The 25111-nt window shown below is 56.6% G+C and overlaps 1 protein-coding gene across 1 annotated transcript; it reads right to left on the bottom strand.

Annotated features, from left to right (window-relative positions):
* Nucleotides 1–1190: 1190 nt before the first annotated feature.
* Nucleotides 1191–24579, bottom strand: Slc6a13 (solute carrier family 6 member 13). The gene is given in 24 exon segments (XM_048335214.1): nucleotides 1191–1223; nucleotides 1225–1281; nucleotides 1284–1319; nucleotides 1459–1593; nucleotides 1595–1630; nucleotides 2478–2578; nucleotides 2996–3011; nucleotides 3013–3033; nucleotides 3035–3100; nucleotides 3618–3755; nucleotides 3858–3971; nucleotides 4523–4670; nucleotides 5049–5152; nucleotides 11196–11225; nucleotides 11227–11315; nucleotides 11318–11330; nucleotides 12339–12427; nucleotides 12430–12470; nucleotides 13370–13454; nucleotides 14728–14868; nucleotides 15567–15701; nucleotides 21671–21877; nucleotides 24178–24232; nucleotides 24571–24579. Coding segments are annotated over 23 exon segments (1851 nt in total). The 5' UTR covers nucleotides 24194–24232; nucleotides 24571–24579.
* Between the last annotated feature and the right edge of the window lie 532 nt (nucleotides 24580–25111).

Consider the following 25111-nt stretch of genomic DNA (forward strand, 5'->3'; position numbering starts at 1 on the left):
GTGGATGGGCTCAGCAGATTCTTCTGCCTTCGACCACGCGGGTGATTGACAGACAGGACAGGACGCCCCTGGAGCTGTCTACTAGACCCCCCGAATCGACCACCGCACGCCCTCTCCCGCGCCCTCGCCGGCGGGCGTGTCGCACAAACGCCTGGCTCCCCACAGGTTAGGAAGCTTGCATCTCCGCGGGAAGGCCGGGACTGAGCGGGCGCCCGTCCCAGGCTGGTCCCACCAGCCCTCGTCTCCAGAGCATGGGGAGACGATCTCAGCGCGCTTCTGCTGAACGTGACCGGTGAAAAGGACGGAAAAACCACCCAGGGGATCCCCCCACCCCGACAGCTCTCAGCCACACGGAGACTCCCCCCCCCCCAAGCAAGCAGCACCGGGATCAGCTGGTGACAGGACAGGTGGGGACAGGCAGACCCCGGTTCATCCCGGCGAGTGGTGTCGCTGTGTGCTTTCAAACGCTTCCACAGACACGGCTGCGGCGGGGCACCGGGAGAGATCCCCCCCCCCCCGTGCCACGGCCCCCCCGGGGAGGAGGGTCTCGCCTCCTCCGTCCCCCGCAGCCCCAGCTGAGGAGGAAGGCTTGCCTGGGGCCACGTCCCCACAGTGCCACCCTCTGGTGGCCAGAGCTGCGGGGAGGGGGGGTGGGCGTGCCGGGAGCGGTGTGGCCGCCTCCCGCCCCCCCCTCCACTGTCTGGTGATGGTCACAGGAGTCGCGGGGGGCGGGCGGGGGGGGGAGGCGGGGGCAGAGCCCTCATGGACGGGAAGCGGCCCCTGGCGCAAGGCCGAGGGCAGAAACCAGGCTGAACTGCAAGCGGTGGTGGGAAGAAGATGGGTTTAATGGCACGGCGGGTGGGAGGGCCCAGTGGCCAGCCACACTCTCGCTCCTACAGGCCCTCACGGGGGTGGGGGGGCGGCGGGGGGGGGCCTTTCCAAGCCTTAAAGGAGCCCCGGAGGGGCCGGCCTGTCACTGTCGGGGCCACCTCCGGGGCGGGGGAGTTGAGGTGGGAGACCCTCCCGCCAGCGCGGAAGGTGGGTGGGAAGATGTCCCCCCACTTTTGTCTTGTCTGCCCCAGCTGGGGAGGCAGAGAGCGCACAGAGGGCGGCCTGGGCCTGTGACCCCCCCCTGCTCCCCAGGACCAGGCTCACTGGCGCGGCGGCATGGCCACCGGAGGGGCCCGGCCCTAGCAGTGGGACTCGAGTTCCGTGAGTCTGAGGAAGGGACGTTCTGGGCGTCACGGGGGTGGGGGGTCCCGCCCGGTTCCGCTGGGGCAGGGCAGGTCCTCCGCTGGGCACAGGAGCTGGCGGAGCCTCTGCAAGGGACGGTGGAGGCGGCCGTCACCCCCCCACGTCCGTCCGTCCGTCCTCCACGCACCCCTCCCATCCCCACCCAGAGGCGTTACTGGTCCCTGGGGACACGGGCCCCCACCCCCGCGGGGCTCCCTCCCTTACCTCTCGGAAGGGCCCCTTGAGGGTGCCGAGCCGGTAGAAGCTCCAGGTGGGAATGCAGATCATGGAGGCCAGCGCCAGGAGCCAGCCCAGGGCGTCGCCCCACCAGGGGTAGGTGTACTTGTTGTTGTAGGTCAAGCGGGGTAAACTTGACCAGGGAGAACAGGAAGGAGGCCTGCGGAGGCGGGGGGCGGGGCTTGAGGGGCGGGCAGCCCCCACCCCAGAGCTGCCTGCTGGGGGTTTGCACTCAGCCCCAAGCCCCGGGTCCACCCCCGGGCTGGCCCCTCAGCCCCTCGGGACAGGGTGATGTGTCTCTTATTTTATCCTGTACGCCAGCCGCCGTGAGGCTTGGGAAGAGCTGGCGACAGCAATAAAAACTCAGCCTCGGTCGGGGTCTGGGGACTCGCAGTGTGAGTCCGGGCTCTGTCACTTGCCAGTTTGGGGTCAGTCATTTTTTTTTTTTTTTTTCTGTGCCAGTCTTAGGGCTCGAAGTCAGGGCCTGGGCAGGGCACTGTTTCTGAGCTTTTATGCTCGAGGCTAGTGCCCTACCACTTGAGTCACGGCTCCACTTCCAGATTTTGCTGGTTCGTGGGAAAGGAGTCTCAGAGACTTTGCTGCCTAGGCTGGCTTCAAATCTCCATCCGCGGATCTCAGGCCTCCTAAAGTAGCTAGGATCACAGGTGTGAGCCACCAGGGCCGGGCCCCTATCCTACTATTCGTCCAAGACAGAATACACACGCGTCCATGCACACGTGTGCACACACACACACACACACACACACACACAGAGGTGAGGAGGGGGCTGAGGAACTTTTCCTCCCTTCCCCTTTTCCTGGCAATCTGATGTAGGCTTGAGTTGGGCGTGTGTGTGTGTGTGGGGGGGTGGTCAGTTCCAGTGCGAGAGGGAATGAAAAATCAAGCACTCAACTCCTAGGAAGTAGGTTTGGAGCCAAGACCCTCCCTACCCGAGCACCTGGCTGTACCCGGGGGGGGGGGGGGAGAAAGCGGGGGCCTTTTCTTACCATACACACAGCTGGGGTGAAAAAGAGCCAGCAGTATTTGATCAGTGGCCAGGGCCTGTATCCAATCATATCTTCAATGTTGTCGTAGAAGCGCCCGGCTCCTGCCAGGAAGAGCAGAAGGAGAAGGGGAGAAGGGCCCTTCTTCAGCATCTGAAGCCTCGGGATGTGCAGGAGGGGGGTGGGGGTGGGGGCAAGGGGAGGGCACACGGACCCCGACAGGCAGGGACCATCCGCAGAAGGCATCATGGCGGTCTTTGTATCGAGGGCCCCGGCTTTCTGATTATTGGGGTTGTTAAAGGCAGGAGGTGTGTATAGACAGAGAGGTGGTCTAGGTGTGGCCATTACTGGGGGGGAGGGGGGGGCCGGAGCAAGGCCACCTCGGGAGAGCCCCTACGAGACGACACCAAAGAGGTCTCTGGGTGATAGAGACCGGCGGGTGGCGTCCGGGAAAAGGCGGGTGCCGGCCACCCCATGTCTCCCTTGGGTCTGAGAGGTCCCGGGGGGGGGGGGCCACTCACCGTAAATCCAAGCCACAACAGAGGGACTCAAAGATGGCCCACGAACAGGAGGCACATGCCGCTGGCCGCGTAGTAGTCGAAGAGCTGGAACACGTACATGCCGCCCTGCAGGGGAGGGAGATCACTCAGCGCACTACGTCCCCCCTCCCCCCACCACCCGCCCCCTCACATCCTTTGGGGCACGGAGGAGAGCTGGAAAGGACCCCAGGAGGCCGGGGAGGGGGTGGGTGGGACAGGTCACCGGTAGATCTGGAGAATAGCTTCTCTTTATTATTTTTCTGGGAGACGGGATGGCGGGGGTGGGGTGGGGTGGGGTGGCGGGGTGGGGGCGGGAACGACTTGTGTTTGGTCCACTGCCCGGCCTTTCCCTGGCGCCATCACACAGAATGTCACCTGGCCCCTGGACCCCTCTCTCCTTGCTTTAGACTACGGCTCCATTCTCCTCCATTCCTTTCATATATCTTTGCTTCCTGGGCAGCCAAACTCTGCCCTTGCTGGGGCTGGTGGGGTTGGGGGGGCAGGGGTCCTAGAATCCTAGAACCAGAGTGGGGTGCCCTGCCTGTCCAGTGGTATCTGCTTGGCTCTTCGCCACCACCCCCCCTCTGGCCTCCCCGCTGCTCACCTCCGTGACCATGATCAGCCCGACCAGGAAGGAGAAGACGGCCACGGCCAAGATGAGGAGCTCCCTCCGGTTCTTCTTGCGCAATATCCCGGGGTGCAGGTCCACCAGCGCCGTGGCCAGGCTTTCGACGCCCACAAACTGACGGGTGAGAGGGCCGAAGACGGGAGGGAAGGAGAGGTCTGCGGCCTGCTCCGCTCCCCGGCCTCCCCCTCGGGCCGTGGCGCAGCCCCCCCGTGATACCTGGCTATCCAGTCCCAGGAGAACCACCATGAAGAAGAAGCAACAGGCCCACAGAGGCGAGAACGGCAGCATCACCACAGCCCGGGGGTAGGCGATGAAGGCGAGCACCGGGGCCTATGGGGAGTCGGGGGGCGGGGGGGGAGGGAAAGGGAGGTTGAGGAACACAACCCAGGGCCTAAGCCAGTTCCTGGTGCCAGTGAGGCTCGAGGATCACGGGCCGCGCCACGGAATCTCAGAGCTGGAAGGATTCTACCCCCACAGTGACCTCTACCGGTGGCCACCACCCCCTCAATCACCCCCATCTGAATCCCAGGTCCAAGGCCCCCAAAGCGGGGCTTTCAGACTTAGGCCGAGCTGGAGCCCCGAGGAAGTGGCGGGGCCCAGACAGATCAGCCTTGCTGCTGCCCACTCTGCGTTCACCCCACCGAGGGCACGGGAGAACACCTCCACCCCGAGTGGCATTCCTTCTAGAAGGAAAGTTCCTCTCCACTGTCTCTGAGACACAGGTCCAATCCAAAATGTCCCTTATCCAAAATGTTTGGGAGGTGGGGGGGGTGTTGGGGGTATTTGTACTGATTTTACCAGTGCTCTCCCCTAAACACTCCCCCCATGCAAAGCTTCCCTCCCCCCCACCCCCCGCCCTCTTCTTTGCTGAGTGTCTGGACGCTGGTTTGTCAACCGCTCTCACCTGACTCCGCCACTTCAGAAATGGGCACGCCTTGCTCCTGAGACATGAAGCCCAGGATGGAGAAGATGGCAAAGCCAGCCAAGAAGCTGGTGCTACTGTTGAGGAAGCAGAGGGCGATGCAGTCCCTGTGGGGACCACGGGCCTGGTCAGGAAGGGGCTGCTCAGGATTCTGGCCTCACGGGGGTGGGGGTGGGGACGGGGGGATCTTTTTTTTGCCAGTCCTGGGCCTTGAACTCAGGGTCTGAGCACTGTCCCTGGCTTCTCTTTGCTCAAGGCTAGCACTCTGTCACGTGAGCCACAGCACCACTTCTGGCTTTTTCTATCTGTGTGGTGCTGAGGATCGAACCCAGGGCTTCATGTATAGGAGGCGAGCGCTCTAACCACTAGGCCATAGTCCCAGCCCTCGCTGGATCTTTAAAAGGGGCCCCAAGGCCTCTGGGTCTACTGCTCCAAATGGGGGTGGGGGTGGAATGGGGCTCCACCTCCCCCCCTAGTTCGGTCACCTGTAGCAGTTGTTGTGGTACTTGTTGTAGCTGCCCAGGCCCGTCAGGCACCCTAGACAGAGCGCGAAGGAGAAGAAGATCTGGGTGCCCGCGTCCATCCACACCTACAGAGGGAGGGGAAAGCTGGACTCCAGGAAGGCCTGGCCACGCCCCGGTGAGGGGTGGGGAGAGCTCTGTTCTCAGCCAATGGGAGGAGAGCTAACTCAGTGTTCTCCAGCTGGGGGTCTCCCCAATGGGCCACGGGATGGAAGAGGAACTAAGAATTGCAAGGAAAAGACACAGAGAAGGGGATGGGGGGGAGGGAGAAGGATCCAGGTCCAGCGAGGCCTGGTGTCCAGTGTCTGCCTAGTGTCTGGTGTCTGTCTGCTCACGGCAGTGGTGCGCGAGGCATCTCTAAGGGCGGGGGGCTTCCCATGTCGGGGCCAGCTTCAATGTGGAGCTCTGTCCCCCAACATCACTGACCCCTGGCTCTGCAAAACACAGAGCCCGGGGCAGGCGGCCCTCCGTATTATCTCAGCTGGCCGACCCGGCCCGCGCCCGCGCGGCGGGGGTTCACATCTCCCAGCTAGAATAACATCCCGAGCAGAGGGGATGTCCAGGGGTCAGGGCCGAGCCGAGCGCAGGAGGGACGGCCCTGTGGCTATCCACCCCCCACCCCCACCCCCCACCCCGGGCCACGCCCGCCTCTGGAGGACAGGCACCGCCATCGGGCTGCAGATGTGGCCAAGGGCAGGGGTCCCCGTGCCCTTCGCGGAAAGGACACCAGATCACCCTCGCCACCAAGAGCACGAGCAAATCCACACGTGGCCCCTGCCTGCCCTTCTTCCTGTCCGCCTCACGCCGTGGGTCCCCGGGAGCCTGGGGGCCTTGCAGCGAGGGCCCTGGGCCTGTCCCCAGGTGAGGTTGCTGCTCTCCGCCCAGCTAGGCCCACCTGGGTGGGGGCCCCACCGCCTCCGCCCTGTGCCTAGACTCCGTCCAGGGCTCCGTCCCCAGATGGCCAGGATTTGTGACCCTCCCAGGCTGGGGAAGAACTCATTAGGAGTAAGCCGTGGACTTGGCTGGCTCACCTCATCCAGCAGGAAGCCGGGGGGGGGGGGGGCAGGGGTTATGGAGGGCAGAGGACCCCGCAGGAGGACCGGAGTTCAGAGCTCAGGGGTCCCCCGCGGGGCCTTATGACCAAAGCCCCCTTGCTGGGAGCTTGGCAGCCCCAGAACTCTCCACAGCTGTGGCTGGACAAGCCTGCTGCGACGGGGGACAGAATGGGGTCAGAAGGAGGTGGAGGAACTCGGAGGGGCAAGATTGTTCCCCTCCCCCTCCCTGGCTCCCGCAGGCCATCGGCTCCCCGCTCGTTCCAGAAGCCCCAGATTCCAGAACAGAACTGGCACGGGTCTTCCAGCTGGGCGAACAATACTGGCCAAGGCAAAAACAAGGCCGAAACAAACCCGGTGACAGAAGAGCAAGCTTTAACCTCCCATGCTCATGGGTAGGCAGAATCAATATAGTGAAAATGGCCACATTGCCCAAATTGTTTACACAAATTCAATGCAATCCCTACCAAAATCCCAGTCACATTCTTCACTGAAATAGAGAAAGCAATCCATAAATTCATATGGAACAGCAAAAAACCTAGAATAGCCAAAGCAATTCTAGGCAAAAAAAGCAGGGCAGGAGGTATCACCATACCAGACTTCAAGCTCTACTACAAGGCCATCATAACAAAAACAGCCTGGTATTGGTATAAAAACAGATCGGAAGACCAGTGGATTAGAATTGAAGATCCAGAAATAAAACCGCACTCTTACAGCCAGCTGATATTCGACAAAGGAGCCAAAGACATACAATGGAATAAATAGAGCCTCTTCAACTACTGGTGCTGGGAGAACTGGGCAGCCATATGCAGAAACTCAAAGTAGACCCAAGCCTATCACCATGCACCAAGATCAACACAAAATGGATCAAGGACCTCAACATCAGACCTGAATCCTTGAAACTACTGAAGGACAGAGTAGGAAAGACACTAGAACTTATAGGCACAGGAAGGAACTTCCTGAATAGAGTCCCAGGGGCACAACAAATAGGGGAGAGACTCGACAAATGGGACTACTACAAATTAAAAAGTTTCTGCACAGCTAAGGACATAGCCACCAAAACAGAAAGACAGCCAACCATATGGGAAAGGATATTTACCAGCACAGCAACAGACAAAGGCCTGATATCTGTCCTCTACAGAGAACTCAAAAAACTAAGCCCCTCCAAGCCCAATAAACCAATTAGGAAATGGCAAAGGAGCTAAAGAGAGACTTCACAAGAGAAGAAATAAAAATGGCAAAGAAACATATGAGGAAATGTTCAACATCCCTGGTAGTAAAGGAAATGCAAATGAAAACAACCCTGAGATACCACCTCACCCCAGTTAGAATGGCCTATACTCTGAACTCAGGCAACAACAAATGCTGGAGGGGGTGCGGGGAAAGAGGAACCCTTCTCCATTGTTGGTGGGAGTGCAAATTAGTACAACCACTTTGGAGAACAGTAAGGAGGTTTCTCAAAAAGCTCAATATAGACCTACCCCTATGACCCAGCCTTACCACTCCTAGGGCATCTATCCTAAACAGCAAGTCCCAAGATATCAAAAAGACATTTGTACTTCGATGATTATCGCGGCACAATTCACAATAGCCAAAATATGGAAACAACCCAGATGCCCCTCCACAGATGAATGGATCCAAAAAATATGGTACCTATACACAATGGAATACTACATAGCGATTAGGAATGGTGAAATATTGTTATTCGCAGGGAAATGGTCAGAACTCGAACAAATAATGTTGAGCGAGACAAGCCTAGAATACAGAAAACAAAGGGGCATGATCTCCCTGATATATGACTGTTAAGAAAGGGAGATGGAGAGACAGTAGAGACCAGGTCTGTGAAACCAAAACTGCTTGTCAAATGGTATTCCCCACAGATTGGGGCAGTGACCCAACAGTATGTAACTAAAACCAACCAACTACTCAACATATAAAGGTCAAGAATTGACCTCTCAGGGGAATACAATAGCTCAAAAGCTATGTATGTACGTTCATATAGACTACTGTCAACATATTGTCTAATATCGACATTACATTTAAAGCCCTAGGCAAATTTTCTTGGGCTTGGCCACGTGGCTACTGTATATGTTCTTGATACATTGTATATTGTATATATGTCTACCTGACCTAGAGAAGGGAAAGAAAAACAGGGCGTAAGATATCACAGAAATGTACACACTGCCCTACTACGTAACTGTACCCTTTTTGCACAACACCTTGTCAAAAAATTTGTGTTCAATTAATAAATAAATTAAATTTAAAAAAATGTGGAGAAGTCATGATTTAATTAAATTTTAGGAGCCTTGGTGTAGACTAAGGGCCTATGTGATCTGTCCTATTTGCCTCAATGGCCTCATCTTGACCTAGCTTTGCCTCTGCTTAGCTGTCCCAGGCCCTGGTCTCTTAGTTCCTGGAATATGCTGTTCCTCAAAAAAAAAAAAAAAAAAAGAGCCAGCTTTAGATGACCCCAAAGAGCCATTTCCACCTTCGCATCGGGCAGTGGCAACGCAAAGAGGGATGAGGCCCGGTTCCTAACTGTCTTCAAGACACAGAACCTCCTTTCTCTCATCAGAAAAAGGGCATGCCCACCCCACCCTCGACAAGAATAAAAAGCAGCTCTTAAACTGGCAAGCAAGTCGGGCGCTGGCGGCTCACGCCTGTCATCCTAGCTACTCGGAAGGCTGAGATCTGAGGGTGGCGGTTCAAAGCCAGCCCAGGGCAGGAAAGTGTGTGAGGCTCTTCTCTCCAATGAACCACCGGGAAACTATAAGTGGTATTGTGGCTCAAAGTGGTAGAGCACTAGCCTTGGGTGGAAAAGGCTCAGGGACAGCACCTAAGCCTCAAGTTCAAGCCCCATGACTGTCAAATAATAACAATTATTAATAATAACAATAATAATAAAAGAACTTGCGAATTATGCATAATAGGCTTTCGGAAAGATCTATCATGGAGGCCAAGACATCAGACTCCAAAAGACTGAACAGGTGGAACCCACGCCCCTCCGGAATGCTACTTTGGGGTTCTAACAAGCCCCCTCTGTTTTCTAAGCGTCTGTAAGATGAGGCTGGCCACGGAGTCGGGGTTTGTGGAAAGGCGACACGGGGCCAAGTTGTCAGTCAAGGCTGGGCAGCTCACCCCGCGGTGCCTTGACATCGATCGCGACGCACACTGCCGAGGTGAAAAACAGCAGCAACAACCAAGGCTATCAGCTACGTCCGACCCTGGCCCTTCCCCGTCTGCCAAGCTTCACGGGACCGAGAAGTCAAGCAGCCTACACGAGGCACAGGCCAGGGCTGGCGCTGGGTGGCAGGGGCCACCCTGGGGGTTCGAGCCAGGGACCTGGGCAAGGTAGCAACCCGCCCAGTGAGCCTCACGCTTGGGGGAGAAGAGAAGCCTTCGGTCTTAGCGCCTTCCTCAAGTCCCCGGCAAATGCCAGTTGGATCTCTCCTACTTCCCAGGGAGTGCCAGCCGGATTCCATTAGGGCTCTGGCAGGGTGCCCTGGCCTGCAGGTGCGGCCCTCCGCCGAGCTTGCTCCCCCGGCCTGCAAGCAGGCAGAAGCCGGGGTGGGGGGGCGGCTAGGAGGAAGGTGGCGAGGGAATGGCACCGGGGTGAGTCCTACGCCCGCAGTAGCCCACACGCAGCATCTCCGTCCTTCCCACCGCTCAGGGGGAGAGACCGCCTGGTGCGGCCGTGCGGTGCTAGAAGCTTACCGAACGCTGCCCCTCGATTGGCCTCCACCTCAATAGCTGCTGAGTGAGCGGACCAGGAGAGGAACACAGGGGAGAAGGTTCTGCCTTCAAGACCTCACTCACCTCTGCTTCAAGACAGCAGATTCTTAAAGCTCTAGGCCTCTCTTTATATCTCCTCCCTCTTCCTCCTCCTCCTCCTCTCCCCCCTCATTTGAACCCAACTTTCCCCCATCCCCCAGGATGGCCTTGAATTGCAATCCTCCCGCCTCTGCTCCAGAACAGTTCACATTTTGTTTTGTTTTCTCGAGACGGCCAAGCACCTGCCTTTGACCGGGGCTGGCTTTTGAACTTACGATCTTCCTGTCCCTTACATCCTAAGAGCTGGGGTTCCAGGCACGTACCACCAAGCCCAGTTCTAGGCCTCTATTTCCTTTACGTGTAAAGCGAGGCTAGCTCATGAATTTGCCGGTGAAGATTAGCAGAGGTCATGTATGCCAAACCTTGTAACAGCGCTAGGGATGCAGTAAGACGCCAGTGGTTGTTTAGTTATGAGAAGCTGGTGGGCCAAAGCCACAAATCCTGGATATCTCTCTGTCTCTGTCTCTGTCTCTCCCTCCCCCCACGCCATGTCCCTGAGGGGCTTGGCACGTGGGAGAAGGGAGATGGGAAGGACAGCCTCGCGGCCCATAGGACTGGAATCCCTCTGCTCTGTGGGGGCCCTGGCTGCCAGCCCTGGGGGAGGTGTCAAGGGGGTAGGCCTGGCCTGCATGGGGGGGGTCAGCTTCTGGGTCACTCCAGAGTCCCTTCCCTTGTCCTGTCCCCTCCCGGCAAGCTGGGAGCCCGCTGGCGCCTGGCCGGCGTCCGTGTGTTTGTAAGGCCATCCGTGGGCATAGAGCGCCTCAGACAACTCTCCCGCTGGGCCAAACAGGCAGAGGCAGGGGTACAACTGAGGCAGACATTCTAAGGGGGGGGGGCGCGCTCTGAGGTGGCGCTTACCCCTCACTCCCAGCGGCTTTGCCAGCTTTCAAAATGGCTCCCAAAGAGGAGACCGGAAGCCACACCTAGCAGGACCCCCGCCCAGGCCTTGTGAGCCAGGCCTGGCTACACACACACACATACACACACACACACACACACACACACACACACACCCCTTCTACCCACCCATAGCACCACCCCTCCTGGGGCTCAAGTGGATGGGGAGGAAGGAGGGCGGGAGGGAGCAGAAGGAAATGTAACACCAGCCCAGTTGGTATGGGGAGGGGCGGGGAGCTGGGGACCTGGGGAGGCACCAGAGGGAACCTGGGGTTCAGGCGCCCACAGAGACAAGAGCGGGGGAGTGGTCCTTGGCTCTGCGGCTTCCTACCTGGGGATCCCACAGCCGCGTGATGTTGGGGGTACAGGTAAAACTGGATTCCTTGGGTGGCCCCGGGCAGCGTCACCCCTCGAATGAGCAGGACCACCAGCATGAGGTAGGGGAACGTGCCGTGAAGTACACCACCTGGGGGGAGGGCAGAGGCGGGGTCCCGTGAGCCAGCGGAGCGAGGAAGGAGGGGGTGGGAGACGCCCCCCCCCCGCCCCGGCCCTGCAGCTGGCCCCGTCCATCTCCCTCGGGGCTGACTGGAGCTGAAGCACCGTCCAGCAAGGGCAAAGGGTGTCAGAGACTCTGTAACACCCGATCCCGTTCTTCCCCGAGCTCGGACGCTCCGCACACACAGACAGGGCGGATCAGGAAGGAAGCCTCCAGAAAGAGCCCAGGACAGCCTAGGCGGATACATCAGAGTCTCTAGGGCTGAGAGACGCCAAGCATCTTCAGCAATGGAATTCTTATTGTTAGTAGTCATTTTGGTGGCACTGGGGTTTGAATTCAGGGACTCACTGCTGGCTCGACTAGTGCTGGCTAGCTCTATACAGTTGAGCCTGTCTCCTGCCCTGTTTTTAACAGCCTTTGTTTGGAGATAGGGTCTGGGGGGGGACACCCCCCCGAGTCACAATCTCTCTCCTTTAGGCCTCCCCTAGCTGGGATCAAAGGCACTCCTCACTTTCTCCAGCCTCCCCTGGTGGAGATGGGGCGGCTCTCTTTTCTGTCCAGGCTTGGCTTGAATGGGGAGCCTCCCCTCCTCGGCCTCCCGAGTAGCTAGGTGTGAGCCACCAGCCCCTGGTCGTGGTTCTAGCCACAGAGCTGTCCTATAGAAGAGGGGGCTGTGAAGCGTGTCTGGCTGGTGACACGCTCACACACACACACACACACACACCACACACACACACACACACACACACGGGCATCCGGAGATCAAAGCCTTCCTTGGGATGTCCTTCCTGCCCATCTCCCTCGGTTCACTTCCCAGAAGTGCTTGGGGTTGAGTGGAGGGAGGCAGTTGGGTCAGCTCTTTGCTGTGTCACTCCTTTTCTATGGAGGCCACAGCCACAAAGGGGCTCCGGGGAGGGCGGGCCATGTGGCACTGAGGGGCGGGGGGAGGGTGGGAGGGGCGGGGGCACCGGCACAGACCTTGCCCGTGGATTTGATCCCCTTCCAGATGCAGAAGTAGCAGATGACCCAGGCCAGCAAGAGGCACAAGACCATCTCCCAGTGCAGGACCCCAGGTGCTGGATGCCGTCCGTGAGCTTCAGGACCCGCCTCCTGGGAGAGGGGGAAAGCCCCGTCCTCTCTGGCTGCCAAACTCCCCTCCCTCCCTCCCTTCTTCTCTCTCTCCCTCCTTCCTTCTCTCCCTCCCTCCCTCCTTCTCTTCCTCCCTCCCTCCTTCTCTTCCTTCCTTCCTGCCTTCCTCCCTCCCTCCCTTTCTTCCCTCCCTCCCTTTCCTCCCTCCCTCCTTCTCTTCCTCCCTCCCTCCCTCCCTCCCTCTCTTCCTTCCTCCCTCCCTTCCTCCCTCCCTTCCTTCCTTCCTCCCTCCCTCCCTCCTTTCCTTCCCCCCCTTCCTTCCCTCCCTCCTTCCTCCCTCCCTCCCTCTCTCTCTTCCCTTCTCTCCTCTCCCTTTCTTTTGTGGCATCTCCCCACTGAGGCACCCCACAGCCCTTAGACTGCAAGCCACCCCTCAGACTCTTCTGGAAGCTTATCCACTCTCTCTCCTCTGGGATCTATGAAGTTCTCGCTCCCCCCCACCCCCCCCAACCCCCCCGGGATGGAGGAGGAGACAATAGGTGCACAAGGGAGTCTGCTAGGTATTGACTTTAAGGGGAAGGAGGGGCCAGGTTGTAGATGTTTTGATGTTGGGGCTCATGCCTCTCGGGTGAACATCGATATTGGGGTACCAGAGAAGGGGCAGCACACACACACACGGTTAAGGAGAGGAAGGTGAGGGTGGATGGGAGTGTAAACACACACACACTTGTGTCAGAATTACAAAGTTCCCCCAAATGAGTCTTGCACTGACCACGGCAGGAACACCAAGGCTCAGGGTGACAGGCCCAGGAAAGAAGGGACCTTCTCCCCTTGCTGCAGTGGAGAACCTGCTGCCCCCCGCCCCGCCCCCGCCCCGGCCCACAGGCCCTCCATGAGGAGGGGGCCAGGCTCTCACTTACTCCCAGAACTCAATGACCGGGGAGGTGGCATTCTCAGCGGTGACGTTCAGGGAGACATTGGTCTTCTGGAACTCCACGCAGTTCTCTGCCGGGGCCCCAGGGGAGGAAGAAAGAGAAAGACGGTCAGCCCACGTTAGGTGGGTGAAAAAGACTCGGTGGGAGTCCTGGGTGCTGACCTGACCCCTTCCCCACACTTTCTCCGTGGGCCTGTGTGTGCACACTCTCCAGACCCCTCCCTGCTCAGTTCTCTGACGTTTTTCCTGCCATCATTCACGCTGCCCAGGCGGCCCTTGCAGCCGGCAGACAACACCAGGAGCAAGCCCACCCCACACACGGCTCCTAGGCAGCCAACCCTGGACACTGCACTGTCGTTAGTTACTCTCTGTGCATTACAGTCAGAGGTTCTGTTCCCGGGGGTGGTTCACACAGGCTGGTAAGACAGAGGCTCATTGTTATCATCACGTATACCGAAGACACACAAAACAGCTAATCCCTAATTAAGCTCAGAGAAATGATAAGTTTGCAAGGGCCTAGAGTAGTATCAGAAATAAGGAGGAACAAAGAAATGAACAAATAATAGACACATATATCACGCTGGCTATGCTCCAAACTGAAATTAATAAATGGCTGAGCAACATTTAAAGAGACGTCCATTCGATTTGCATAACTTGTGAACTGAATGCACCCATTTATTTTTTTTATAAGCAGTCAGTGACATTTTGTCTGTGATGCGGGTGAATTCCTGTTTTCATTTTTTTTTACATCTGTATCTTTTTTATTGTCAAACTCATATACAGAGCGGTTACAGTTCCTATTTTCATTTTTGTTTTTGATAGCAATACTTGGGGATTGAACTTGGGATCTCGAGCTTGCTAAGCAGATGCTCTACCACTTGAGCTGAACCTCTAGTCCCTTTTACACTGATTCATTTTTCTTTCTTTTTTTTTTTTGGTTGGTTGTGGGGCTTGAACTCTGGACGTGGGCACCGTCCTGAGCTCTTTTGCTCAAGGATAGCACTCTACCAGTTTGAGCCACAGGTCCGCTTCCAGTTTTCTGGTGGTTCATTGGAGCTAAAGAGCCTGGTGGACTTTCCTGCTCTGGGCTGGCTTTGAACTGCTGTCTTTAGATCTCAGCCTCCTGAGCAGCTGGGATGACAGGCGCGAGCCCGGTGCACTGCTCCCCCTTGCTATTACTAGTCTCGGTGTAAGTTCCCTGCGAGTCTGGGCTGCAGGCTGAGGACCAGGTGGCCCGGGATACAGGGATAATCCCACTGGCCCGTCTACACGGCAGAGGGGGAGGGCAGAGGGGGAGGTCAGAGCGGGAGGAGGAGGAGGCGGGCTTCGGGGAGACAGCCTCACCCGTGTTCCACTCATGGCGACAGCTTCCCCAGGGGAGGTCAGTGGTGAAGCTACTGAAGAGGTAGAAGAAGGCCCAGGCCAGGACGACGATATAGTAGATATTGAGGAGAATGATGATTATCTGGGATGCGTAGCCGATGCCTGGTGGCAGGGGAGGGGACAGGCTGTAGAACATGGCCCCGGGGGCAGCACGCAGGTACACACACACTCCACGCTCCCTGCCCTGCAGGGAAGGGGCTCTCGCTTCACCCTCAGAGCCCTCAAGGGCTGAGACTCCCACCCCAGCTCCAGGAACGCGTCCTCTGGGTGCCCACGGCCCTCTCCAGGTCAGAGCAGGGCTCTCGGCCTGCTCCCTGCAACCTCCCATCTCTTATCGGTTTGAGAGCTCGCCGTTCCGAGTTCTTCTAAACCTGTGTGTGTGAGGTTCCGAGGGCCGATGACCCCCCCCCCCCCCCGAACTACTCCGACTTGTTTCGTCAGAGCGTAAGTGAGGGGTGGAGACAGCCAGTTTGCATGGGAGAAGAACACAGAGTCGCCGTCAGGGGACACACACACACACACACACACACACACACACATCAGAGGCAGCTAAGAGAGTTCTGTGCACTACCGTTGAACCATCCTTGCCTCCACTTCTCTCTCATCCAGCAGCCAGGTGGTGAGTTCAGGGTGAAACCCCACAAGCCAAAGGCTGGCCATGGTGGAGACTCCGAATCTTCCTGTCTCCGTGTCGGGCTGATGCTTGTTGCTCAGACAGTGCAGATGAGCTCTAACCCGGGGGGGGGGGGGGACGACGACGAGGGCAGTGTCCTCCAGGAGCTGGGCACTAAGGTACTCACCCTCCAACAGAGGACAGATCTTCCTCCAGGCTGTGATGCCTCCCTGGCTGGTGTACTGACCCAGTGCTGTCTCCAAGAAGAAAATAGGAATGCCACAGGTGAAGAGGAAGATGAGGTAGGGGATGAAGAAGGCTCCTGTGGGTAGGTGGGTAGAAAACAGACGGTCTCTCACCTCGCAGAACCATGCTCGGGGTCCCACACCTCCCTGCCCCCCTCGCTAGCCAGGGGTGGGGGAGCATGCCAGAAAAACCTGTGAGACTCTTAGCTCCATTTATTTTTTTTTTTCTAGTCGTGGGGCTTGAACTCAGGGCCCGGGTGCTGTCTTTGAGCTTTTTGTTTTGTTTTGTTGCTCAAGGCTGGTGCTCTACCACTTTGAGCCACAGCTCCACTTCCAGTTTTTTGTTTTTGTTTTTGTGGTTCATTGTAGGTGAGAATGTTATGGCCTTTCCTGCCCAGGCTGGCTTTATACCATGATCCTCAGATCTCAGCCTCCTGAGTAGCTGGGATGGCAAGTGTGAGCCACCAGCACCCAGTTTATCTCCAATTAACCAGCAAAAAATAAAAATAGTGGAGGTGTGGCTCAACTGGTAGAGCACCAGCCGTGTGAGGGAAGATCTCAGGGGATATGGCACCTAGGCCCTGAGATCGAGCCCCAGTAACTGAACAAAACAACAAACAAACTCCTGCGAGCAAACGACACTTAAATATGCTGAGGTTGTCTTCAATTAGTGGAGAACGTAGTGAGTTTCCCAGGTCTTCACCTTTCGAACCTGTGGTGTGTAGTCCACCCTACTTAGTTCTGGCATGTCGGGAAGCACTTAATTAGTCTGAGGGCGAGGAAATGAAGGTTGTAAATAATTCAGCCTAACAGGTCCATAAATCAATCCAAGACTTGTCCGGCCAGAGGAAAAAAATTAACTCAAGTCTTTGCGGAACACCTCCGTCTTCCCAGGAAGGTTAACGGCCCGACTGCAGGCCCGCCTCCCATCTGCGACCAAGACAATGATTAACTGCAGTGGGTCTGGTGCTCGCCCCCCCCCCCCCCGCCTCTCTGAGCCCCAGGATAGCCCCGCCACAAATCCACAGGCCGGACATTGCTTCAGGGGTTGGACGCAGGATGTGAGGGACCAGGCAACAGCCCAGGGGGTCCTGAGGCACAACCGGCCATCACCAACCACCATCAGAAGATGGGAGTCAGTCCTGGGGGGGAAGGGGGTGGACAGAGCTTCCAGTGTCCTGCAATCCCCAAATCTGCCCCCGTGAGTCTCCTCTAACTCCCCAATGTGTGCGGGCTTTGCCCACCTAACGGGCACTACCATCCTGGAAATGAATTGCTCTGCTGGCCACCCATCTCAAGACAAGCACACTGTGGGTGCAGCCTACAACGTTCTAGGTACTTTTGAAAGTGATCGGCCAATTAGTCCGCATGAGCGATAGAAGAGAGAGAAGGTAGAGATAGGGGAAGAGAGAGAGAGAGAGAGAGAGAGAGAGAGAAATCACGCAGGAACCGCCGCATGGCTAGAATCCACATTAGCCTGGGCACTATGGGGCATTGAGTAACTCCCTCAAATGCTAATCGATCGTCCTTGCCACTAAAATAATGGCTTCTTTTCTATGACGCAAACAGTGAACGGTATCCTTGATTGGCAGGGTCCCTCTTGACCTTGTATCCCTAAGTGTGCGCCTCTCTCTCTCTCTCTCTCTCAGCACAGCCTACAACTTGGATGAATAGCTTCTGTCCTTCCCTTCCAAGATTCCTATCTCTCAGATGTCCACCCCCCCCACTGTGGCCGCACATTGGGGGGGTACCCCCATCTCCATCTTTTGCCACTGAGGTCCCAGATGAAGGCCCAAGGTCTGAAACACCCCAAGATCTGGGTGATCCCGGATTATCAGAACAGACTTGGAAGCGGGCAGAGGGTGAGGAGCTCCTGTTTGCTCACATAGGATAGTCTCTAGTTGGTATTGGGAGACTAGCAAAACCAGGGGATTCTTGCCATGGGGTGAGCCCTGGTTTTCCAGCACCCTAGAGTTAGAAACTAAGCAAAAATGCTGGACAAACCATCTAGTTTTGTCTGAGCTGGGATGGGCAGGCAAGTAGTTTTCCTACCACTTCCTCCTGGGTCTTGAGTCCCCTTGCTGGGCCTTTATCTCTGTCTGGCTCGGCCTGGTGGGGAAAGGGTTTTGTTCTCCCTTCCAGGGAGCTGGTGGTGAAGGGCTGGGGAAAAGTTCAAGTCTGCCTTTTCTTCAGCAACTTGGCCAGCACCCAGGGCCAGGGTCCGTAGGACTTCCAATCCTCTCTACGGCCATCTCCCAGGCGCGGGGAGGCCGGGATGCTGCACTGTGGTGTCGACAGATGCATCTTGACCCCCTAGAACAATTCCTGGCCTGCGCTAGGTGTTCAGTAAATATTTGTTGTCGAGTGGCACTGGCAGAGGCCAGGCTCGGTTTGGCCGTGTGCTGCGGCACCGTGACCAACTAGAGACCCACACCTGTAGGGAAGTCGGATGCAGGGGCCACACGGGCCACGGGGCCTGGACGAGGGGGAGGGGTCTCTCCCTAGCAGGTGATTCGGGAGGGACTCCCTCTAAGCAGCTCCCTGACACCCTGGGCCAGCCTGGGGCTTCCGGCTTGAGGAGGGTTTCACCCAAACTCCTACCCTGCTTCCCCAGATTTCTAGCTGTGGTGGTCACCCATCTTGGTCCCCTCTCTTGCCTCCGTCCCTCACTACTAGATCCGGTGAGAGCTCACCAAATGTGAAAGCTGGAAGAAAGCGAAGAGGCGGCGATTTGTGTTTTCTGTTCGGATCTAGTGAAGCTGCGGGCTTAGAGGAAGACCTGAGTCGCGGGCTAATGGGGCACACGACCCCAACCCCAAGCACGGGGTGTTCCTGGACCTTCCCATCATCCTTCTCTAGGTAGTCCGCCCAACGCAGGTGTGCTTCCTGTGAGCCCGAGCTCCGCTCTGACCACGATGGTTTTCAACGGGAGGGGAGAGGTCAAACCAATCGAAACACTTTCCATCCTCAGTACCCTCCTTCCCCAAAACTCACAGTGGAAAGAAGGGAGACAGAAAAACGAACATGGAAGCCGGGTGCTGGCGGCTCCCGCCTGTCATCCTTGCGACTCAGGAGGCTGAGATCTGAGGATCGTGGTTCAAAGCCAGACCGGGCAGGAAAGTCTGTGAGACTCTTATCTCCAATGAACCACCCCCAAAAAGCTTTCCTTGAGAATTGCCTGAGGACAGAGAGGATGAACTTCTGGAAAAACAACAGCGAAACAAAGAAAGAAACAAAAGCCCGGAAGGCCCTGGGTTCTTCCACGGACCGCACGCACCCCCGCACCCTGGCTGGGTCTTTGGCAGAGGCGGCTTTTCATGAATTTCTTCGGTGGCCCCACATGGCTTATGGCCCTCAGAGCACACCCGGGCATTCACCTCTAGCTCCAAAGTCCTTCAGAACCCTCCCTCCCCTCCAGCTGCCTGCGTCCATCAGCAAACATGGGGGGGGGGGGTGTGCTCAGACCTCCTGTGAGCTCTAGGGAGGAAAGCGTGGCGGTGACGTCGGGGTGAAAGCATGTGACGGGATCTGAGGATCCCCAGAACCGTCTGAACCGCCCGATGGGAGCGGAAGGCTCAGGCAGAGCGGTTCCCGCACACACGCACGCACGTCGTATCTCCACGCAAGGCAGGGCCCGCACCACCCCAGGCCCACGACACCCCCACCGTGGCTTCTTCAGCTCTAAACCTGGGAAGCAGTGTCTTCCTCGCCATGGCTTCCGATTCCCAGGCCGACCCATACCCCATTCCACAGGGGCTTGGGGAAAGCGGCTCACCGCTAATCTCTCTGCCACATGAGGCGCTAAGCTGGTTACCAGCGGCCCGGCCCGATAACGGGGTCCCAATGCTCAGCTTAGTCGGGGAGGGGGGGCTCCTGGCGGCGCCCCATCCTCCTGGGCAGCCTCATCCCTCCACCTAATTGAGCTAGGATTCAGTAGGAAGAGGCGCGGGAAGCAGCGCGGGGCTGGGCGGGAGGCGGGCGGAAGAGCCCCCATCTTCCCTCTCAACGCACATAGAGCAAAGTCCTGTGATTTCAGGCCACTGGCCAGAAATTCCTGGGAGAAAGGACACATGAGCTCAATCCCGCTGGAAAAACACAAGTGAACTCCCAAGCCGAGGGGCCACCCCCACGGAGGGTCCCCCCGACCGCCACACACCCAGCAGAATGGGCTTCATCGTCTCCCCAGACCTTCCAACTCCACCCTCCCCCCCCTCCCCCACAAGTCTCATGTCCTTCGCCAAAACCACAGGGAGACTGCAGCTCCAACCCCCCGGGGGGGCCGATGGCACCCCCATTTCTTCTCGGCCTCTTTCCTGGAGACCTGTGTCTGCCTTAGGCATCCCTCCAGCCCGGGGGGTGCCCACGTGGCAACACAGACCCGAGTTCTCCCAGTGAGCTCCCCTTGAGCAACCCGCCGGTCAGCCCCAAACCTTTAGTATCTGAGCAGTTCTCTGCCACGGCGGCCCGCGGACTCGGGAATCCCTAAAAAATTGACTTCTTCAAGCCAAGCATGGGAGTGCATGTCTGTAATCCCAGCACTTGGGAGACTGAGGCAGAGGACTGAGAGTCTGGTGATCGTCTAGACCCATAGCAAACACTTGCCTTAAAAAGTAAAAACAAGGGGCTGGGGATATGGCCTAGTGGCAAGAGCGCTTGCCTCGTATACATGAGGCCCTGGGTTCAATTCCCCAGCACCACATATATAGAAAATGGCCAGAAGTGGCGCTGTGGCTCACGTGGCAGAGTGCTAGCCTTGAGCAAAAAGAAGCCAGGGACAGTGCTCAGGCCCTGAGTTCAAGCCCCAGGACTGGCAAAAAAAAAAAAAAAAGTAAAAACAAGCCAGGCAGCTGTGGCTCAAACCTGTAATTCTGGCCATTCAGGAGGCTGAGATCTCAGCACTGTGGTTCAAAACCAGCCCAGGCAGGAGAGTCCTTGTGACTCTTTTTTTTTGGGGGGGGGGAGGGGCAGAATGCCAGTCCTGGGGCTTGAACTCAGGCCCTGGGTGCTGTCCCTGAGTTCTTTGGCTCAAGGCTGGCGCTCTACCACATTGAGCCACAGCGCCACTTCCAGTTTTCTGTGGTTAACTGTAGATAAGAGTCTCATGGACGACTTTCTTGCCCAGCGTGGTTTTGAACTGCAGTCCTCAGATTTCAGCCTCCTGGGTAGCTAGAATTGCAGGTGTAAACCCTTGGTGCCCAGCTCATGAGACTCTTTTATGTCCAGTAAACTACTCAGAAAAAGCCCGGAGTAATGCTGTGGCTCAAAATGGTAAAGTGCTAGCCTTGAGCACAAAGAAGCTGAGTTCAAGCCCCAGGGCCAGCAAATAATAATAATAATAATAATAATAAGGCAGTTCTGTGCTTCTGTGGTGAGAACCGAGTTAGTTCAGGGTGGACAGAATAAAGAATAAGAAGCTAATAATGGCACGGTAAAGAATGAGTGTTACAGTTTGGGAAGGTGGCTTAGCAGTAGAGTGCTCGCCTAGCACGCATGAAGCCCGGGGTTCAACTCCTCAGTACCTCAGTACCACATAGACAGAGAAAGCCGGAAGTGGTGCTGTGGCTCAAGTGGTAGAGCGCTAGCCTTGAACACACAGAGGCTCAGGGACACAGCACAGGCCCTGAGTTCAAAGCCCCAGGACTGGCAAAAAAAAAATAAATTTAAAAAAGCAGTAGTGTTAAATGTCCACCATATGCAGATAGACATGGATACACACATACACAGGGAAGTGAGACAAGAGTTGCTGGGGTCAAAGGTTGTGCTGCTATGGGGGCTGGGCCATAGAAGGCAGCTCTGGGAATGAAGACGGGAGACAAAGGGATCTGGAGAACACAGGAGGCTTCGCCTCGACGTGACCGCCACGCGGCCACTACGTCTGATGAAAGTCACCCGGTCCCCTCAGGTGTTCCCCACCACCTTGGCGCGACAGAGGAGCCAGGGAGGCTCCGAGAAGGGAAGCCACCTGCCTGGGACCGCGGGCGGCCGTCAGGATCTTCCCCGGGACGCCCCGGAGGGGGGCAAGCCGACGGGTGGGGATGGCTCCTACCTCCCCCGTTCTTGTAGCAGAGGTAAGGGAACCTCCAGATGTTGCCTAGGCCGATGATCTCGCCGGCCACCGACAGCACGAACTCCATCTTGTTGCTCCACTGCCCGCGTTCCAGGGTGCCGTCGGGCTCCACCTTCTCCGTGGCCGCACACATGGGCTTCGTCTCTCCATTGCTGGTGGTGCCTGAGACCCTGTTATCCATCCCTCCTGGAAAACGAGAGGGGTGCTCTGTTACTGTGGGAACCCCTACCCTCCTAAGAAAGCCCCCCACCCTCCAGGAAGGCCTCCCCCCCCCCCCCAGGAATCGGTGTGCTGTGCCCTCCTCCTAGAAGGAGCTGCCTTCAAGCCACAAGCCTTTTTCAGCTCAGGAAGATGACCCCAGAGGGCAGATTTTGCTTCCATGACCCAGAGTCTCTCAGGCTGGAGGTCTAAACATGCATAATCCCTTGCTGGGGGGGGGGGGGCAGTGGCTCACACCTGTCACCCTAGCTACTCAGGAGGCTGAGAGCTGAGGATCCAGGTTCAAAGTCAGCCCAGGGCAAGAAAGTCCATGAGACTCTTATCTCCAAGGAACCACCAGCAAACAGGAAGTGGAGCTCAGAGACAGCGCCCGGGCCCTGAGATCTCTCCCGGGGTGAGGGGGGTGGAGCGCTGGCTTGTCTGCAGTGAGCCAGCCTATGTGAACACGTGCTTCGGTTTCTTTCCTCCGCTCACTGTGGGGACCTGGAGGGATGACAGGTCCCTCATTCTCAAAGCCACCCATTCCCCTCCGGGGATTTCACCCTAATTGTGCCTACGGGTTAAAGGGTCAAGTATTAAGGACATTTGTGACTTCTCACCTTGAAAAAATTACCACTCAGATCAACATTCAAAAATGGTCAGTAATAATGGAAGATAACACACAACCAAGCAACTCTATACTCATTAAATAGCACATTGCAGACAGGCAGGTATGGAAGCAGAAAGGCAGTCACACTTTTAAAGGAAAAATAGGAGACGTAATCTGGTTGGTAGGTACCAGGCTACCCACAGAAACGTTTCTCCTAGTGGTTGGAGGATAGGAATGTATTTCCCCCTCTGTGTGTGTGTGCGTGCGTGGGTGCACACGCATGTGCATGTGTGCTAATGCAAGCACAGGATCGTCAGAAGACAATACAAATGAGTAAAAAGTCTCCTAAGGTGTGTTCTCACTCCTACACTAAAAACAAGGAAGCTGCAGCTCCGCAAGGCTAAAAGGGGGTGATTGGTGCCATATAGTAAATTGCACAGCCGTGACCTGCACCGGCTCGGCCCCTCCTGCTCATCTGATCATGTTTGCTCAGCTTATGGTCTGCCTCAACGATGGGCAGGTCTAACACAACTGTCTTCCGGCCGTTCCCTCATTAATACAGTGGCTCTTCCTGCGGCGCTGTGTTTTTCTCTGAACCTCAAGAAAAGTACGTGCTGAAAGAACTTCTTCACCAGGAACCCCTCTGGCCCTTAGACTCCCCTTGGGTTCTGCCTCCCCAGCCCAGAGAGAGACTCGGGGGGCAGAAAGCTTGCCTTAGCTTATTTGATAAATGAGGGCATGAGCTGCGGAGACTGTGGGCCAGGAAGGAAGTCCAGAGATCACTCTCAACACAGTTGCTCTAGCCTTTGTATTTTTTTGTTGGTCCTGGGGCTTGACCTCAGGGCCTGGGCGCTGTCCCAGAGCTCTTCAAGGCTAACACTCTATCTACTACTTTGAGCCACGGCGCCGCTACTGGTTTTTGAGTAGTTTAATTGGAAATAAGAATCCCACGGGAACTTTTGTGCCTGGGATGGCTTTGAACCATGGTCCTTAGGTCTCAGCCTCCCAAGGAGCAAGGATTACAGGCATGAACTATGGGCACCTGGCTTGCTCTAGCCTTTCCAGTGTTGTCTCCCGTCCCATGTCAACGCTGGGCCTCCCCTTCCCTTATCTGATAGGAAGCCATCTCCCTTTTCTTCTTCTTCACTCTCCCTGATCCTTATAGCAGGATGGTGACAACATATCTTAGGACCATCAGAATTAATGAAATGACCGTATGTAAAGTGCCCGGGGTATAGTAGCTGTTCACTAAACAAGAGCCGAATCCAGGCTTCTCTCAGTGCCCATAGTGAATGAAGCATTTCTGGTGGTGAAAGTTTACAATGACGAACTTTATTCCTTTTGGGTTGGCTTCTCTGCTATAAGAGATTTCTACACTTGTCATCACCAAAAAAGCAAGTCCCCTAGAGTGCAAGGAGGAGCGGGGCCTTTTCCTGAGCCTCAACACAGACGCTCATCAAGAAGAGCCCAAGATGGAGAAAAGAAGACAAGACACACAATCAGCCTGGGTCCCCAGCCTGGGGGTTTTCTCAGCCCTCTGCCTGACTTCAGAGAGTTAATGAATAACCCAGCCTTAGTCTGCTCGCCTGTAAAAGTGGGAATGACAGGACAGGCTTAATTCCACACGAGTATAGAACAAGAAGACATAGAGCTCCTCACTTTGTAGACGCAAACACACCTGTTCGCATCTGCATTTTCCTGTCAGTCCTGCCAAAGAGTGGATCCTTATCTTCCTTCACAGACAGGAAAAACGATGCTTTCCTGGGAGCAAGTCCAATGCTATTCTGCTCCACCGATGGCCACTTTCCCTCCAACTTATATCATACCTCCAGTCAGCAGCCACCTCAACTTTCAGAAAGCCCAGAGAACCACATATGGTCCTTGCAATATGCACACCTCATCACCAGAAACATTTGTCTAGGAGGTGCCACAGACTGGATGTTCTATAAATCCCCCCGACCAGCAGACGGAGACCCCAGAAAAGGAGCCAAAGAGAGAAGGGGAGTGGGTGGGCGGGGGAGGAGAGAGGTTGGGAGGAAGGGAAGGGGGGAAGGATATGAGCATTCCAGACCTTAGTGAAGCTGCTGCCCGAGGTCCGGTGGAGAATTCTCCAGGGAAGGGGAAGGTGCTGGCTATTTAAAGTGTGGTTCCAGCACGCCTCCCTCCGTGGCTGTGGCACTTGTAATCCTAAACTCGGCCCAGCCCACATTCCGCCTCCTGCCCGGGGTCCCCTCCCCTCGCCTCGGCCACAGCCGGACTGTGCGCACACCCTGGCAGCTCAGGACAGTGGCTTGCGAGCCTTCTTGGGGTGCCACCTTTTCCTTCCCATTGGGGGATCGCTCCAGCCCTCTGCCCACTGCCCGTGCCCACACACGAGTACCCCTATGAACCGATTAACAAGAGGCGTTTCTTGGACCAAGCACTGTACAGATTAAATAGAAAGCACTTTTGTCTTTTACGGTTTACAATCTGGAAAGGACAATTATTGATTCCTACTTTTAATTTTGTGCCAATCCAAGGGTTTGAACTCAGGGCCCGCATGCTTTTTTGCTCAAGGATAGTGGTCTACCACTTAAGCCACAGCTGTCCTTCTAGCCGCTTTTTTCTTTTTT

This window comes from Perognathus longimembris, chromosome 27, assembly GCF_023159225.1.
Source record: "Perognathus longimembris pacificus isolate PPM17 chromosome 27, ASM2315922v1, whole genome shotgun sequence".
NCBI lineage: Eukaryota > Metazoa > Chordata > Mammalia > Rodentia > Heteromyidae > Perognathus > Perognathus longimembris.